This window comes from Pongo pygmaeus, chromosome 15 (genome assembly GCF_028885625.2).
Source record: "Pongo pygmaeus isolate AG05252 chromosome 15, NHGRI_mPonPyg2-v2.0_pri, whole genome shotgun sequence".
In the NCBI taxonomy this organism is placed as follows: domain Eukaryota; kingdom Metazoa; phylum Chordata; class Mammalia; order Primates; family Hominidae; genus Pongo; species Pongo pygmaeus.
The window spans coordinates 73,710,895-73,728,371 of record NC_072388.2 but is presented as its reverse complement, the minus strand read 5'-3'; the positions used below and the strand labels follow the sequence as shown (position 1 = coordinate 73,728,371).

At 39.5% G+C, this 17,477-nt stretch overlaps 1 protein-coding gene across 5 annotated transcripts in view; it reads right to left on the bottom strand.

The window, feature by feature from the left end:
• YLPM1 (YLP motif containing 1) overlaps positions 1–17,477 on the bottom strand; it is a 98,707-nt gene that overhangs the window by 61,157 nt on the left and 20,073 nt on the right. For 4 of the 5 annotated variants that reach the window (XR_008493655.2, XM_063651862.1, XM_054448448.2 and 1 more), the window contains exon 5: positions 1,098–3,215. The exons of the other annotated variant lie outside the window; for it this stretch is intronic. Coding sequence is in view for 3 of the 4 variants with exons in the window: in XM_063651862.1 (XP_063507932.1) it covers positions 1,098–3,215 (2,118 nt within the window). In the remaining variant the exon portion in view is untranslated. The remainder of the gene's footprint in view (positions 1–1,097; positions 3,216–17,477) is intronic. 5 annotated transcript variants of the gene reach the window in all.

Below are 17,477 nucleotides of genomic sequence, written 5' to 3'. Positions count from 1 at the left end.
AACAGTGTAGTAGCTAAATATTCTATAGCATGCTTTCCACATTTTCTTCATGAGTAATCTGGAAAAAATAAACCTCTTAGCTATAGACCATACAAACCTGCCGTATCTGGTCTTTCATCATTACCTTTTCTTCACCATATTTTTCTTTCCTAGTTCTAAAGTTTAAGTTATAATTTATTGTTAAGATCCACAAATGTAAACCAGAATTGAAAAATGGAAGAAATACATTGGAATCTATCAAAACCTAATCATTAATTGACTTTCTCAAAAAAATTGCTTTAAAAAAGCTTTCAATCTGTCACTGATTTCTAAATTCCTATCCCAAGATACAGCTGGTTTAAGGATTAAATGAGTTTATTATACACAACACACTTAGTACAGTTCCTGGCCCAGAGTAAGCATGCAATAAATGTTAGCTTTTGTTATTGTTGTTACTACAAGAAAAGAGGAAAATTATGTAGATACCTATACACAGTTGATTTTAAGTCAAGAAATCCTATTTTCCATTTCACAAAGAAAACATTTGGTTATGTAGAAACAAATAACATCCTCAAGGAGAAATATCTGCTTTTAGTTATAATGAAAGACAAAACATCCCCAAAAGAAAGTATCAATAGTTAGACAAATCTGAGGATGCTCCTAAGCAAACCATTCTTCGCTTCAACAAAGAAAAATACAGCACTTTCCAAAGTTTTATCAATGATTAGTGAATATAAAGTCTATCAGATCTAATACCAAAGAACAAACTGCTTACTGGAAAAAATGAAGGTTACACATGAACCCTGTGAAATCCAGAACACTGAAAAGTTGAAGTTTGACACTTGAAACATGCACAGGCATGGCATGCCAGCAACACATCTACAAAGGCCAAGACAGCAATCAATTTTCACATCTTAGGGCATAAGTTTATCATTAACACAGTTCCTAAATACCCATTCTAACCCTAAAACAGCACTGAATGACCAGAAATATAAATTAAAAGTATGTGATAAGAACTTGAAGTAAAATGATTCCATTCAAATATATCATATCACTTTAAAAAGAGCAGTCTGAATGTGGTTTTTATTAAAAGAAAGGATCTGAAGGAGTCAACTTACCGAAGCATTTTCAGTTCTTGTGCAGCTTTCAAAATGATTTCATGCTGCCTCTGACTGAGAACCATTACCCCTCCAAGGCCTTGGTCAGAGTCTAAGCTTGCATCGGACCCCATCATTTCTGAGGAATGATGTGAGGAGGGCATATGTTCCGCCATGGGGGAATGTCTATCCACATCAGATGGGTACCATCTGTCTGACAACCGTTCTCTTTCCCAGTCCATTCTGTCAGGAACATAATCTCGCTTTTCCCGCCATGTATCTCCTCTTTCTGGATACTCTCGAATCCTCAACTCACCCCTATCACGGAAATCTCGATCATACCCATGGTCTCGATTTCTTTCTTCTCTCCATCTATCATCCCGATATCTATCCAAAGGTGGAAGAGGTGGGAGGGGCGGTAAAGGTGGAAGAGATGGAATATCCCGTTCACGAAACTGTGATTCTTGTTCATCCAGTGGTCTCCCATAATCTCTGTCCCACTCATTATCCAAATTTCTATCATACATATCCATAGGTCTTCCAATCCGATCCACATCCCTGTCCATGTCCCTGTCCATTTCCCTATTGTAGTCCTCATCCATATCCTGGTCTCTCTCCCAATCATCCCACCAAGGGCCTCGCCTATCTCCATCATGAGACCGAGATGGTGGTGCTGAGAACCTGTCCTCTCTGTTATAGAGCTCTAGTGTATCATCTTGATAGTCACGTTCACATTCTCTCCAGTATCTCTCTCTATCCCAGTCATCGAGTCTTTCTCGTTCCACTGGAGCATTTCTACCATCTAATGGAAACTCTTCATGCCCTCGCTCTTCTCCATGATTCCATGGAGCCCTAGGAGGCTCATCTCGGTGATATGGATACATTTTTTCCCCACCATCTCCTGGTTCTGGTCTGAATGGACCTCTATCACGACCAAAATCTGATCTTCCCAGTCCCCTTTCTCGACTGCCAGGCCCTCGAGGTGGTCCTCTCTCCCTGCTCCCAGCTCTTCGGGGTGGTACTCTCTCTCTACTCCCAGCCCTTCGAAGAGGTCCTCTCTCCTGACTGCCAGCCCTCCGAGGTGGTCCCCTTTCTCGGCTGCCAGCTCCACCCCTGTCCTGGCTCCCTTGCAGACCACCTGGCACTTTCTCCCGACTGCTTCCAGGCCTCACCAACCCTCTGTCCCGGCTACCTTCTCCTCTGTTCATCTTCTCTCGACTGTCTTCTCTTCTACCCATCATTTTATCCCGAAAGTCTTCTTGCTTGACCAATCCTGGGCCTCGACTGATTGCCTGGCCGCGACCTCTGTTTACTAGACCTTTATCTCGTGTGTCTTCCATTCTGCTTTGCCCAGGACCTCTGTAAGATGAGCTGCTGCCTCTATTGCCTTCTAATCTATTATCTCTATTATCTGGCCGAGGCAGGCCTTTATCTTGGTTGTTTTCTGAATGGGGTAGACCAATACCCACAGGTTTAAAATCATTATCTGCTGTTAATGATGATGTTGCTACTGCTGTTCCTCCCTCCATCCCCCCTGTTTTTGAAGGAAAAGTAGATTGAGCAGGTACAGGCTTATTCGCAAGGGGTACAGGCTGAGTAACAGCTTGGGCTTTGTCGATTTGAGTCTCCATACTTTGAGCATTCTGGTCCCAATCAGAGGGCTCTACGGGCCCTTCCGAGACTTCGCTTTTAGGTGGCTCTTGTTGAGAGTCGCTTAGATTCTCATTTGACTGAGCCGCCTTGACATCCTTTACATCTGCAGCAATGGAAAATGCAGCTGATTGCATTTTAAAATTCTTCTGCTGGTTACTACTGGTGTCTGCTAATGGTTCTTTGTTTCCTGAAAGAGGTTCTGCTTGTGACTTAGGTTGCTGCTGATGCTGCTGTCCAAAAGCTGGTTTGGGGCCTTTCCACTGTGGTCCACTCTGTCGAGGACTTAGGGATGTACTGGGGGTAATATAAAATTGAGATGCTGGCCCCCGGGGAATCATTCCCCATTTGCTTTTAGTGCCCTCTGCTGGGTGACCTTCATATCTGGGTCTTGGCCCATCGGGGCGATTTCCTTCAAAACGAGGCCCTTTGGGTCTCGGTCCTTCACACCTTGACCCTAAATCCTCAAATCTTCGAGGACCATCAAATCTACAAGTAAAACAAAAGATATTACTCAAGACAGTAAAGCAGAAAAAAAAATTCTCCATGTAAGAATATTTAAGGCACTCTTGCCTTAGAATTTGTTTACAACAATGACTCTTTTCAGTCATTAAATAAATCCTGAGTCACCAATATCTTAGAACCAGTATGTTAAGGTGGCAGTGCTCAGAAGGTCTTAGGACAGGCTTTGGAAATCATGCCAGTATTATCTAATTTACTTCAACACATCTCCTGCCGCAAGTCACTGATATACTGAACGGTTAAAAAGCAATTACAGGCCCGGCGCAGTGGCTCACACTTGTAATCCCAGCACTTTGGGAGGCAGAGACGGGCAGATCACCTGAGATCAAGAGTTCAAGACCAGCCTGGCCAACATGGTGAAACCCCATCTCTACTAAAAAAAAAAAAAAAAAAAAACAAAAATTTAGCCAGGTGTGGTGGCAAGTGCCTGTAAATCCCAGCTGCTTGGGAGGCTGAGGCAGGAGAATCACTTGAACCTGGGAGGCAGAGGTTGCAGTGAGCTGAGATCACACTATTGCACTCTAGACTGGGTGACAAGAGCGAGACTCCGTCTCAAAAAAAAAAAAAAAAAAAAAGCAATTATAAATACTGTGCCTTAGGAGACAGAAAAGGCTGCTCATTTTAAAGACAAAAAAATTAACAAATTCCATAACTAACTCTGAGCACTTCTGGAATTAAATTGTAACTAAAAACTAAATATGAAAAGACTAACAAGAAAATATACGATGATTATAAATATTGTTAGAGCTAGCACTAACATTTCGATTGACAAAAGTTAAAAAAAAAAAAAGAAAGAAAGAAACAGCAGCCCTGTCTTAAGAGTAGGTTCTGACATTTTAAAAAGTCTGCAGTTATTTTTGCTATAAACCCACTTGCTCATCCAGTAAAAAGAAAGTACACATCCCCTATCTGTCAGGCATTACATTACATCCAAGAGATACAAGAATAAAATGTCATCTGTGCCCTCAAAGAGTTTACCACCAAACATAAAGATAGTCTAAGTGTAACTAAGTACCAAGAGATGTAATGTCTCAAGTCTATGTGTACATAATAAGGACAACAGAATTGGAGAGGCTTATGTTGAGTCTTAAAAGACAACTTCTCTGAAATCAAGCTGACAGAATGAGTTGGAGATGAGGAAAGTATGTGGCAAGGGCACCTCAAGCTAAGGAAGCAAGATGAGGAAAGGCGGAGAAACGCGTATCAGCAGAGCATGTCTGGAAGTGCAAATAGTTTAGCATGGCTAATGCAAAGGGGAAACAGAGTCAAGAGAGCTGATAAAGAAGGAAATGTGGAAAAGCAGCACACTAAAAAATAAGGTAAAGAAGTAAGCGAGGATCACTCTCCAGAAGACTGTGTATGCCTCATGTGGCAGAGACTACTGGTGGTCTTCCAATACCCATTCCCCATTTATCTACAATAACAGGCCTCCTGTAGCTAGACACAAGGCCCCCCAGACAAGACTCTCTTTCTCAGTATCTCTTGCAGCTAGAACTGGCAGCCAAGTTCTGGCCAAGGAGCTGAGAGTGCAAATGATTTGCACATCTTCTGGGTTGTCCCCTTAAAGGAAAGGGCACATCCTCCTCTTCTCCATTTCCTTTTTCATGCTGGTTCTGACATGGTGGTGAAATATCCAGGACCAGGTAAACAGAAGGAACTGGATTCCTGAGCCATCATCTAAGTCCTAAGAGAGAATAAACTTCTAACTTGTTAAAGCCATCTGACTTGGATCTCGATTATAACAGATAAATTAATTCAGCTGGTTAAGGAGTTTGGTGTTACCTTATAAGCACTTAGAGCCACTAAATATAGTCTGATTTTTAAAAAGATTGCTTTAGCAGAAAAATAGTGGACAGAGACAAAAAGTTTAAAGATTATCTCTACAATTTGGATAAGTGAAGGTGATGCCTAGTCTAAGGCAGTGACTGATATGAGAATGTAGAGGAGGGGATAAAAGTGAGAGATGTAAAATAAGGTAGAATTGATAGGATTTTGTCACCAGTAGAAATAAAATGATAGTTGTAAGGGAAGAATTTAAGATGATTCCAAGGTTTCTGGCTTAGGTGACTGAGTAGTAGACAGTGATGCCTTTCATGACGTTTAATGAGTGCTAGGAGGCTTTTTCTTTCATTTCTTTGGGAAATCAGTGAAGACTAATAAATTCAGTGTTGGCAAAATATTTATTTCCTATCCCTGTGACTTCAGGCTTTGTTGTTCTAAAAGTCTAGTTTCAAAGAGACGAACACATCCACTAGGGGACACAACAAATGATTCCACTAACCTGAAATTGAGACCGCAACTTTACTGTGAAGTTCCAAATCAAGAGGCAATGGAGAGGTTTACTGTATTCACTGGGGATGATTGACCCTAACTTTCAAGAGGAATTTGAGTGACTACTGCACAATACAGGTGAAGTGAAGTGTGTCCGAAATGCAAGAGATCTTCTAGGACATCTCTTAGTATTTCCCATGTCCTGAGATTCAAGTCCACGGAAAACTGCAAAGGGTTTTGTAGAACTGCAAATAGCAGAAGTAATTCAGAAAGAACTGCTAATAGCCCATATCTTTCAAGAATGAAAGCCTGGGTCACCCCATCAGGCAAGGAATCAGAACTGGCTGGGGTACTTACTTAGAGCAAAGGGAATATGGAATGAGTAGTGGAAGAACATATATACCAGCTATGACCACACGACCATTGCAGAAATATGGACTACAATAGTTACAAATATTTCTTCCTTAATTTGATATATATGTGTTTAAATATATATGTGTGTGTGTATGTGTGTATTAACCAAATATTTTTTGGTTCATTTGTTTTCTTCCTTATTATCTAACGTGTTAATAAGAGTTAACCTTATATTTCAGTATTTAAGTTACAAAACATGAAAGAGGGAGTGTGAATCAGGTGGAGAAGGATGAACTAATATTATCTTAAAGACAAAAAAAAAAAAAAAAAGACTTTGTGTGCTCTTCTGGGGAAAGAGAATGTTTTTGGTTGTCCAGGAATAAATGTCTCATGTTAGGTGTGAAAATCTCCCTGTGACCTAACCTAATCAGAAACATATGGGAAAGGCTGCCAGGCACAGTGGCTCACGCCTGTAATCCCAGCACTTTGGGACGCGGAGGCGAGTGGATCACTTGAGGTCAGAAGTTCGAGACCAGCCTGGCCAACATGGTGAAACCCTGTCTCTACTAATAGAAAACTTAAGCTGGGCATGGTGGCGTGTGCCTATAATCCCAGCTACTCGGGAGGCAGAGGCAGGAGAATCACTTGAACCCAAGAGGTGGAGAATGCAGTGAGATGAGGTGGTGCCACTGCACTCCAGCCTGGGTGACAAAGTGAGACTTCGTCTCAAAAAAAAAAAAAAAAAGAGAGAGAGAAAGGGAATTTTGGGAAATGGAGTTTAGCCTAGCCAAGTTGGCTTTTTACAAACCCACTGCAAGGAACTTAAAAATACACAAACCCACAATAAACAGAGAGAGGGGGTCATCAGAAGATGAAAATCTTGTTTGTACATTCTGAAAGACAAAGAACATATATAAGTGGTAACTTACAGAGCAGGAAGAAGCCAGTTTAGAGTACTGATGGCAGAAAGGGATAAAATCAAAAGAAGGCTGGCTTGCCCAGAGAACCTCAGAGACGGTCAGGATTCTCAGACACTAGGGGGTACTAGGGAAGGAAAGGAATAAAACTTGGGGCTAAAAATACGTAAATCTATATTCGGAACCATGAACCAGCCTTTCCTTAGGCTGAATGTCTCTTAAATCCTTGAATTTGAGAGTCCCCTAGCAGTAGTGACAGTTCCTTACCCTATTCACATAAAGCAGAAAGCTGACAGGTAAGAAGCCCCTCTCATATACACAGAGCTCCCAATCAGTTTGTCAGTGTCTTCCATGCTTAAACATAAATGGACAGCCAAGGATTGCTAGATATTTGAGGAACACATCCAAAATGAAAGAAAAACTAAAGATAAATAGGATCTGGATTTGGAGAAAACAGAGTGCAAAAAGCAGAAAAGAACTTTCAACTCAAATTGTTATCCTCAGAGAGATTCTTAAAGAGACTGCATCTATAAATCAAGAACAATGTGCTATTTATAAAAAAGATCAACGCCAAAAGAACCATAGAAAAAAAAATTTCCAATTCTCAAAATAAAAGATGCAATAAAAGGACTAGAAGTTAAAGTATCTCAGGAAGTACAACAAAATGCAAGATAAAAGGCACAAAGATAATCAATCCAACAGATCCAAAATCCTACTAATGAAGAGTTCCAGAAACAGAAAACGAGAGAAAAAAAATTAATGAAGAAATAGCACAAAGAAATGTCCCAGAGTTAAGAGATTCCAATCTCTAGATAGAAAGGGCCCAGCATACTGAGTACTCAGTACAATTAATAATAAAACTAAATAAGCAAACAAAAAACACTGAAATTTCAGAACACCAGAGATTTTTTAAGTTTGGGAGAGAGGAGGTCACCAAAACAGGAAAAGAATCAGAACAGTATAACACCTACACAATGTGACAGAACAAAATAGAACAATGATCCTAAAACCTTGAGGAATAATTATCTTCAACATCAAATTTTATATCCAAATTAGCAAGCAAGTGTGAGATTAGAATAAAGACATTGTCAGATACAGGACGACTCAGAAAATTTACCCCTCACCCACACTTCCTTAGCAAGTTACTTGAGCATGCACTCCAGGAAATGGAAGTACTGAAGGCTAACAGGAAGTCATGAGATTCGATAAACAGCAAATCACATTCTGGAGGGTCGGCAAGGGGAATGCTGCAGTTAACACCCATATGGCAGAGTGTTGAGGAAGAACGAAAACTTTATTTTTCAGGACAGTTAAATAAATATGTAATATCTAAAATGTGTAAGTGTGTAAGTCGTGAAAAGAGCAACATAATTATTTAGTGCTATGAAGATGGCGACCAAAAGAAACAGCTAAATAATTGAAAGAGGATGCCATTGGAAAAAACATTTGGGGGGCATGGAGCAGTGGGTGGCCATTTGGCCCAATTTTTTTAAACCATGCATATGAATCACTTTGATAAAAATGTAAACTGTATCTCTTTAAAGGGCACAGAGAGAGGGTTAGCCCTCATCAGAAGGGCCGCTTCTCCTGAGACTACAAGATCATGAGCATGCTAAGTAAAGCTAAGGGTTAGAAGTGAGATGTTTTACTGGGCTTGATAGGTAGACTTGATTTCCTGTAAGGCAGGAAGCTAAATTATAAATATAATGCAAAATAAAAATGTTTGCTAAGATTGAGAAAGCAGCACTAGAGTAGATGGTCTATGTGAAGTAGTGAAGGCTTGGCAGAGCTATAATGGGCAAAGGGGAAAGAAGGTGACCAGAAACTTGTCAAAGTATATACATCACAATGCTAAGGATGGAGAGTATATATTTACAGAAGGAAAAAAAAGTATGCCACTTTAGGGCTTGTGAAGGTGTGGTTCCTTTTTCGGAATTACACTTATTAATTCAAAGTGCCTCAATAATATATCGAACCATTAAAGTTGTATAAAATCATTTGCTATGTATTAAATGTAGCAATTATTTGTTCACGTAAGCGATAAAAGAAGACTATCTTCCACAATGTATAAGAGTCCATGAGAGACCTTATCAACATGTTATCTAGTATTCTAATCAAATTCTAAGTATGAGCAAAGTCCCTTCCTAACAAAATTGTGAATGCCTTGAGAATTTTATCCATGACTGACATTTTGGAAGAAGCAACTTTTATTGAACACCTACTGATTGTCAGGTAATGTGCTGGTGCTAAAAAGAGAGTCATGCCTAACCTCAAGGAGTTCACTGTCCACAGGAAGAGTGAGACAATTAACTCAAACAATTAGAACAGAATTTGATAAATATGGAACATGTTTGTCTTGCTAACCAAAGTATTCTCAATGTCTGATTTCATTAAAGAATCCCAATCTGTAGTTACTGAAGTGCTGCCTCAGGGCAGGAAAAACAGGAAAAAATAAAGCAAAGAATGGCAAGAAGGGAATTCCAGACAAAGAAAAGAGCATGTGTAAAAGCCAGAGGAAAGGACAAAGGAAGTAGGAAGCATTAAAAGGTGTGCAGATAAGAGGACATGGCAGAAGGGTTGAAAGGGTAGGGTGCTTTGTTTTCAGACCAAATTGCTGATCAACAGCCAAGGCCCATCATTTTATTTTCATTCTGGGGGCCAGAAATTGTTGAAACCATTTGAAATACACTTTCAACACTACATATAAATGGCAAATATTTATCACTATTTGATTTTTTTTTTTTTGTCCTTTTCTGAGACAGGGGTCTCACTCTGTCACCCAGGCTGGAATGAAGTGGCATGATCATAGCTCACTGCAGCCTAGACTTCCTGGGTTCCAGTGATCCTCCCATCTCAGTCCCCCGAGTAGCTGGGACCACAGGTGCCTGCCACCATGCCTGGCTAATTTTTTATGTCACCAGGGTCGGCTAATTTTTGTATTTTTGGTAGAGATGTGGATTCACCAAGTTGCCCAGGCTGGTCTCAAATTCCTGAGCTCAAGCAATCCACCTGCCTCAGCCTCCCACAGTGCTAGGATTACAGGCATGAGCCACTGCACCTGGCTATTACTGGACTTTCAAATTTTCAAAGTTCAAAGATGTTACAAAATGACACACTCAAAACCATTTTCATTTATAAAACTAGAGACCTTTTAAGCCTTTGTAACAAATATATCAAGAGATACTCATATTAAAAATCTGTATGAAAATAAGCCACCTTTAAATCAATATAATGAAATACTATGACCCTTTTGACATATAAAAACATGTATTTAAAATATAGTAGAAACATTACATAAATTCACTAAATACAATCACATAAAAACGCAAGCATTGTACATTGGTAAGATAAAAAGAAAAATAAGCAAATATCTGGTTTTAAGTATTTAGAAAGTGTTTATTTGTATAGTTAAGTGTGTTATAAATCTCTTTAAAAACCCCTAAAACTAGGTATAAATATCTTAGAATTATAAAAATTTCAAAATTTGATATAAAACTCCAAAATGTAAAAACCTAAGAGGTACGATGCAGTTATACAAATACTTTTAAAGAAGGTATTTTCTGTATTATACTATTTGCAGAAACATATTAAAATTAACAAACCATGGGAATTACAAGATACCAAATTCTGGAATTAAATTCCTTCCTGTTTACTTTTCATGTGAAATAGCACCTGTTTTCTAAATATGTATAACCAAGGTCCTAAAATTAAAATTCCCAAAGATAAGTTATCACTATAAACAAGAACAACCATAACAAATGGAAATATAAAGAAAACCTATAGCACTCACAGTCCCTTACTAATCCTAGTAAGATAGCTATAGAATGGAAAAAGTCCACAATTCCAATCCTAAAGCCAGTCAAAACGTAGTTGTGACTGATCAGAAGCCTTGATATTATAAAGATTTCAATTCTTCCTCCAAATGGTCAATGGATTCCATGCAATGCTCATCAAAATTCTAGCAGGTTTTTGAAAACTGACAAGCTGATTCTAGTAAGAATAATCAAGACAATCCAGAACAGGGGTCAGCAAACTATGGCCTATGTTCCAAATACAGTTAAAAGTGATCTTTTTTACATTCTTGAAGGGTTAAAAAAAAAAAAAAAGGCTGCACATGGTGGCTCATGTCTGTAATACCAACACTTTGCAAGGCCAAGGTGGGCAGATGGCCTGAGCCCAGGAGTTTGAGACCAGCCTGGACAACACAAGCAGATCCCATCTCTACAAAAAATAAAGTAGCCAAGCATGGTGGGACACACCTGCAGTTCCAGCTACACGGGAGGCTGATGTGGGAGGATTGCTTAAGCCCAGGAGGTCAAAGTTGTAATGAGTTGTGATCCTGCCACTGCGTTCTAGCCTGGGTAACAGAGTAAAGACCCTGTCTCAATAAAATTTTTTTAAAATGTGAAAAAAAAATAAAATAAAATAAAGAAAAATATTTAACAGAGACCAAATGTGACCCACAAGGCCTACAAATATTTACCACCTGGCCCTTTATAAAAAGCTTGCCAGACCAGGGATGATGGCTCACACCTGTAATCCCAGCACCCAGGCAGGCCAAGGCAGATGGATCACCTGAGGTCAGGAGTTCGAGACCAGCCTGGCCAAAATGGTGAAACCCCATCTCTACTAAAAATACAAAAATTAGCCGGGCGTGGTGGTGCACGCCTATAATCCCAGCTACTTGGGAGGCTGAGACAGGAGAATCGCTTGAACCCAGGAGGCAGTGGTTGCAGTGAGCGCCACTGCACTCCAGCCTGGGTGACAGAACGAGGCTCCGTCTCAAGAAAAAATAAAAAAGAAAGCTTGCCAATCCCTTATCTAGAAGCACAGAATTGGAGGACCTACACTAACAGATAAATTTATTGTAAAGCTACAGTAATTAAAACAATATGACACTAATGCAAAGACAGACAAATAGACCACAAGAATGGAGAGTCCAGAAACAAACTCAATTAAACATTGGATTTATGATGAAGTCACTGCAAAGTAGTAGGGATGACTTCTTCAATAAATGGTGTTGGGGTGAACTGGATAGTTATTTGGAAAAAATAAACATTGACCTCTACCTCACACTATATAAAATCAGTTCTATATGGAGTATTGATTTAAAAATAAAAGGTCAAAGAAATAAAAGAAGAAAAAGTAAATAATAATACTTATAGCCTTGGGGTTTCTTTTCTTTCTTTTTTTTTTGAGTCAGGATCTCACTCTGTTGCCTAGGCTGGAGTGCAGTGCACAGCTCACTGCTGCCTTGGCCTCCCAGGCTCAAGCGATCCTTCCACCTCAGCCTCCCACATAACTGGGACCACAGGCGCATGCCACCAAGCCTGGCTAATTTTTTACTTTTTGTAGAGACAGGGTCTCACTATGTTGCCCAAGCTGGTCTCAAATTCCTAACCTCAAGCAATCCTCCTGCCTCAGCCCCCCAAAGGGCTGGAATTATAGGTGTGAGCCACCATGCCCAGCTGACAATATATTTCTAAGAACAGAAAGGAAATGTGGTGTGGTAATCCACTTAGTTATTAAACAGGAAGGATCTGATCTTATCACATATTTTGCAGCAAGAACCTGGACCATCTCAATTTGCTAAAAGGATATGTGACAGAAGGCCGGGCGCGGTGGCTCACGCCTGCAATCCCAGCACTTTGGGAGGCCGAGGCGGGTGGATCACGAGGCCAGGAGATCGAGACCATCCTGGGTAACACGGTGAAACCCCGTCTCTACTAAAAATACAAAAAATTGGCCAGGCGTGGCAGTGGGCACCTGTAGTCCCAGCTACTTGGGAGGCTGAAGCAGGAGAATGGCGTGAACCTGGGAGGTGGAGCTTGCAGTGAGCTGAGATTGCGCCACTGCACTCCAGCCTGGGTGACAGAGCGAGACTCCATCTCAAAAAAAAAAAAAAAAAGGGGTATATGACAGAATTATTTCATCTTTTAAGATGTTTCTGTGCCCAAATTTAATGGATGAAATGAGTTTGTCTTTAACATTTTTTTCACTATCCCTTTATTTTTATTTTTGAGACAGACTCTCACTCCATCACCCAGGCTGGAGTACAGTGGTGCAGTTCTGCAACCTCTGCCACCCAGTTTCAAGCAATTCTCATGCCTCAGCCTCCCGAGTAGCTGAGATTACAGGTGTGCACAACCATGCTCAGCTGATTTTTGTATTTTTAGTAGAAACGGGGTTTTGCCATGTTGGCCTGGCTGGTCTCAAACTCCTGACCTCAAGTGATCTGCTCGCCTAGGCCTCCCAAAGTACTGAGATTACAGATGTGAGCCACCATGCCCGGCCCCTTTATTCTTAAATTCTGTAAACTATTTGTAAAATTACTTTAAACTTTAAAATACAAAGGGTCCATTAGACCTAAAAGGTAAACGGTAAAGACTACTTTTCTACTATACTGAGATCAAACTGTCATTCTGCAGCATTTAGTTTCTTTTTTTTTTTTGAGATGGAGTCTCACTCTCGCTCTGTCACTCTGTTGCCCAGGCTGGAGTGTAGTGACTCGATCTCGGCTCACTGCAACCTCCACCTCTGCATTCAAGTGATTCTCGTGCCTCGGCCTCCCAAGTAGCTGGGATTACAAGCGCACACTACCATGCCTGGCTAATTTTTGTATTTTTGGTAGAGATGGGGCTTCACCATGTTGGCCACGCTGGTCTCAAACTCCTGACCTCAAGTGATCTGCCCGTGTCAGCCTCCCAAAGTGCTGGGATTACAGGCATGAGCCACTGTACCCAGCATGCAGCGTTTACATTCAAGTGCTCATTAAGAAAATAAAAAGTCCTGCAGTGAGAAATTTTTAATACATATAATGGATAAAGAACTGATGTGCAGAATACACAAAGAACTCCTACAAAATCAGTAAGACATAAAACCCAGTCAAAAAATGGGGAAAAGACTTGAATCAGCATTTCATAAAAGAGGAAATACAAATGAACAATAATCAAATGAAAAAAAGTGAAACCTCATTAGTCATCAGGGAAATGTAAATTAAATCCATTATCATGATACCACTAAACAGCCACTAGGATTGCTAAACCTTAAAAGTTTAACAATACCAAGTGTTGATAAGGATGCAAAAAAACTGAAACACTGAAACACTGCTGGTGAGAATATAAACTGAAACAACCACTTTGGAAAAATGTTTAACAATACCCATTAACGCAGAACATGTATATACTCTATAATCAGGCAATTCCAATCCTTAATAGATATCCAAACAAAATTAAACACACACAAACAAACACATACATCTAAAGGGACACATACAGCATCAAAAGACACACAGCAGCACTTTTCATAATAACCAAAAAACTTCAATGACCATTAATATTAAAATGGATAAACAGATTGTGTTATATTCATACAATGAACTATCGTACAGGAACGTGAATAAACAAACTACTACTACACACAACATGGATGACTCTCACAATAATACAATATCAAGTGAAAGATGCCAGACTCATGAGTACATACAGCATTATTTTACTCACATGAAGTTCAAAAATAGGTAAAACTGATCTATGGCTCAGTATAGCAGTTATCTTTGGGGTATTAGAAAATAACTGAGGGGGATGAGGGAGATTTCTTGGGCACTAGTAATTCCTATTTCTTGACCTAGTAGTGATACCATGTGTGCCTTTTTTTTTTTTGAGACGGAGTCTCACTCTGTCACCCAGGATGGAGTAGAGTGGCATGATCCTGGCTCACTGCAACCTCCGCCTCCTGGGTTCAAGCAATTCTACTGCCTCAGCCTCCCAAGTAGCTGGGACTACAGGCGCATGTTACCATGCCAGCTAATTTTAGTATTTTTTAGTAGAGATGGGGTTTCACCATACTGACCAGGCTGGTCTTGAACTCCTAACCTCGTGATCCCCACCCCCCACCCCCACCCCAGCCTCCCAAAGTGCTGGGATTACAGGCATGAGCAACCGCACCTGGCCAATGTGTGTCTTTATTTTGTGAAAATTCACTAAGCTGAACACTTAAAATTGTGCACTTCTCTGTTACGTTTCAGTAAGTTTTATTATATGTGGGAAAAAAAAGGTCCTGGAAAACCAACATCCATTGATATGACAGTTTTCTGGACCAACAGTAGTCTTCTGGAAGACTGAGTGAATCCAATGTTACACACAGTGTCAAAACAGCTCCCCTAGACTCTCAACAATGTGACATGTTATTTACATGTCATGCAGTTTTGTCACATGACTTTTTAGAAATCTCGTTTTTAGAAAGCAGCTTAAATCTGGATTTTGCAAAAACTCAAACCCATTTACAGTACTTTATTTGTAACAGCATGTTATCAGTAAATTTGTTTAGCTGTGTTCTAAACTCTTGTTTTTCTAATCAGCTTTGATTATTTTATTAAAAAAGTGGCTTACCATATCAGTTATATCTTGATAGCAAAATCTGAATTAGGAATACAGGAAGTTCACAGGTTTCCTTAATAGTATAGATTATTCTTACCTTAGTCTTGTTCACTCACTAATCAGCTTCCCACTGATTTTTTACCTAGTTACCCTGGAGAAAAAGAACTATGCCTGGGTAACAGTCCCAAACTATACTCTATAAGGGCTGAGTGAGCAAAAGCAGCAGAGGGGTGACTGAAATGGCAATGACATAAGCTAGTTTGGGGAACAGTTTTCAAAACAAGGTGGATAATGTGAGCAGGATCTAATTCAAGGATTAAAAAGCCATCCTTATCAAAGCTGCAGACGAAAATGCTGAAGAGAGATATCACATACCTAAAACAATATAATCATCATTCACCAAGATTTCAGCAGGCTGAAATGATGGCGCAAACTTAACTAGAAAAAAATCTAAAGAGAAATGTAAAGTCTTAGAAAAAGGAACAAGAAAAACAAAAACAAAAAACCGACCACACAAGTTCAGGATAAGAGAGACTTGGCTTAATAAAAGCTAATGTGAAAAAGACCTGGGAAGATAGATTGATGTTAAACTCAACAAGAGTCAACATTGTGAGAGTGCTGAAAAAAACAAATAAAAAAGCAATTTGTTAAGCTATACAATATAAGCACATTATTTATAATGAAGTTGGTACGAGGCCCATGGTCCTCTGCATCTGAAGTAAGTGTTCATTCTGAAGGAGACTAACAAACCAAAGGCCCTTCAAAGGACAGTGAGCAGTACAGCAGGATGAGGTTAGAAACAATGTTAAGATGAAAAGAATCTGAGTTGTGATTGGCAGAGCAAACTGGGTAAGGTAGGGTGAGGGAGACATGAGGGTAATAGTTTTTAAATAACTGTAGTGACATGCTGTAGAAGAGGCATAGGATAATTCATTCTGTGTTGCTCCAGAGGCAAATCTAGAATCAACAGATAAAAGTTAAAGAATCACATTTAGGTTCAATGTAAAAAACAAACTTTCTAGAATCAATGCCTTATATGGCAGTGTTCCTTATCACAATGCCAATGTTAAGCATACAACTGCTCATCACAGAGAGTACAATGGACTTAAAGTGGGTCAGAAGTCCTTGGATTCTAATCCCATCTTGACCATTTACTAGCTGTGTTATATCAGGCAAGATATTTACAACCTCTCTGAATCTCAGCTTTTCTTATGTATTTATTTACCTCCTGATATCACTAAAAGGAATAAATAAGACGATATGTGCAAGACTCATTGTGACAAACTGAAATGGAATACAAATGCGCGTTGCTGTAGACGGATATAATATTAGATAATTGCTAATATCCTCCCAGCACTGAGATTATTAACTTGAGAAGTTATTTTCTTCTGAAGTAAGAAAAAACTTAAAATAGGTCCTAAATTCGCACAGCCAAGATTTAGTAGGCAAAGAGAGAAAATATTAACATGACAGAAATCAAGGGAGCAGGAAATCTATGTTTCATGAGGTGTTAAGAATGTACTTCTCTGATAGCAAATTAGTTAACAGATCTAAAAGGCAATGCTCATTCCAGGAGATAAGAACGAATTCAAATCAAGATGATACACATGCCAAATAAGCACTGACAGTATAGGCTTGAAACATGGCAGTAAACAGAGCTTAAATAGTACTTTTGCTTTGGGGACCCTCCAGACTCAACTGTACCTATTCTGGGGTTCTACTCACCCAGCTAAATAATCCTGACTGAGCAAGTTACCCAGTCCTCTCAGTGCCAGTTTGTTAAGAGTAAATGGAGAATAATCTGCCTACTTCACAGGTTGTTGAGAAGACTCCCATGAGATGATAATGTGTGTAAAGTCTCTAGCAAGGCTTCTTGGTACACAGAGGAATTCATGTTAATTACCCTTTCTCTTAACTTTGATTGTGGATGGAGTTTTGTGCCACACTGCTTTCAGAATTATAAACTTGGGGAATAAAAGATATATTTTGTTTTCAAATGTTAAAATGAGGTTGAAAAAAATGATGATGTAGATCCATTGATACTGAGATGAAAATCTAAGCGATACGCAGACTGGTGGAAAAATAAGTTATAAGATAATCTACTCAGTATGATCCCATTTCTGCAACATATATTTTTAAAATTATTCTCTCCAGATGGTGGAATTAGGTGACTTCCACTTTTTCCTACACTTTTCTGTAATGTTTGAATTTTGTATAAGGAGTATGCATTTCTACTACAATTCCCAACTGAGAAAAAAAAACTGATTAAAGTATTTTTCTGGCTGAGCGTGGTGACTCATGCCTGTAAT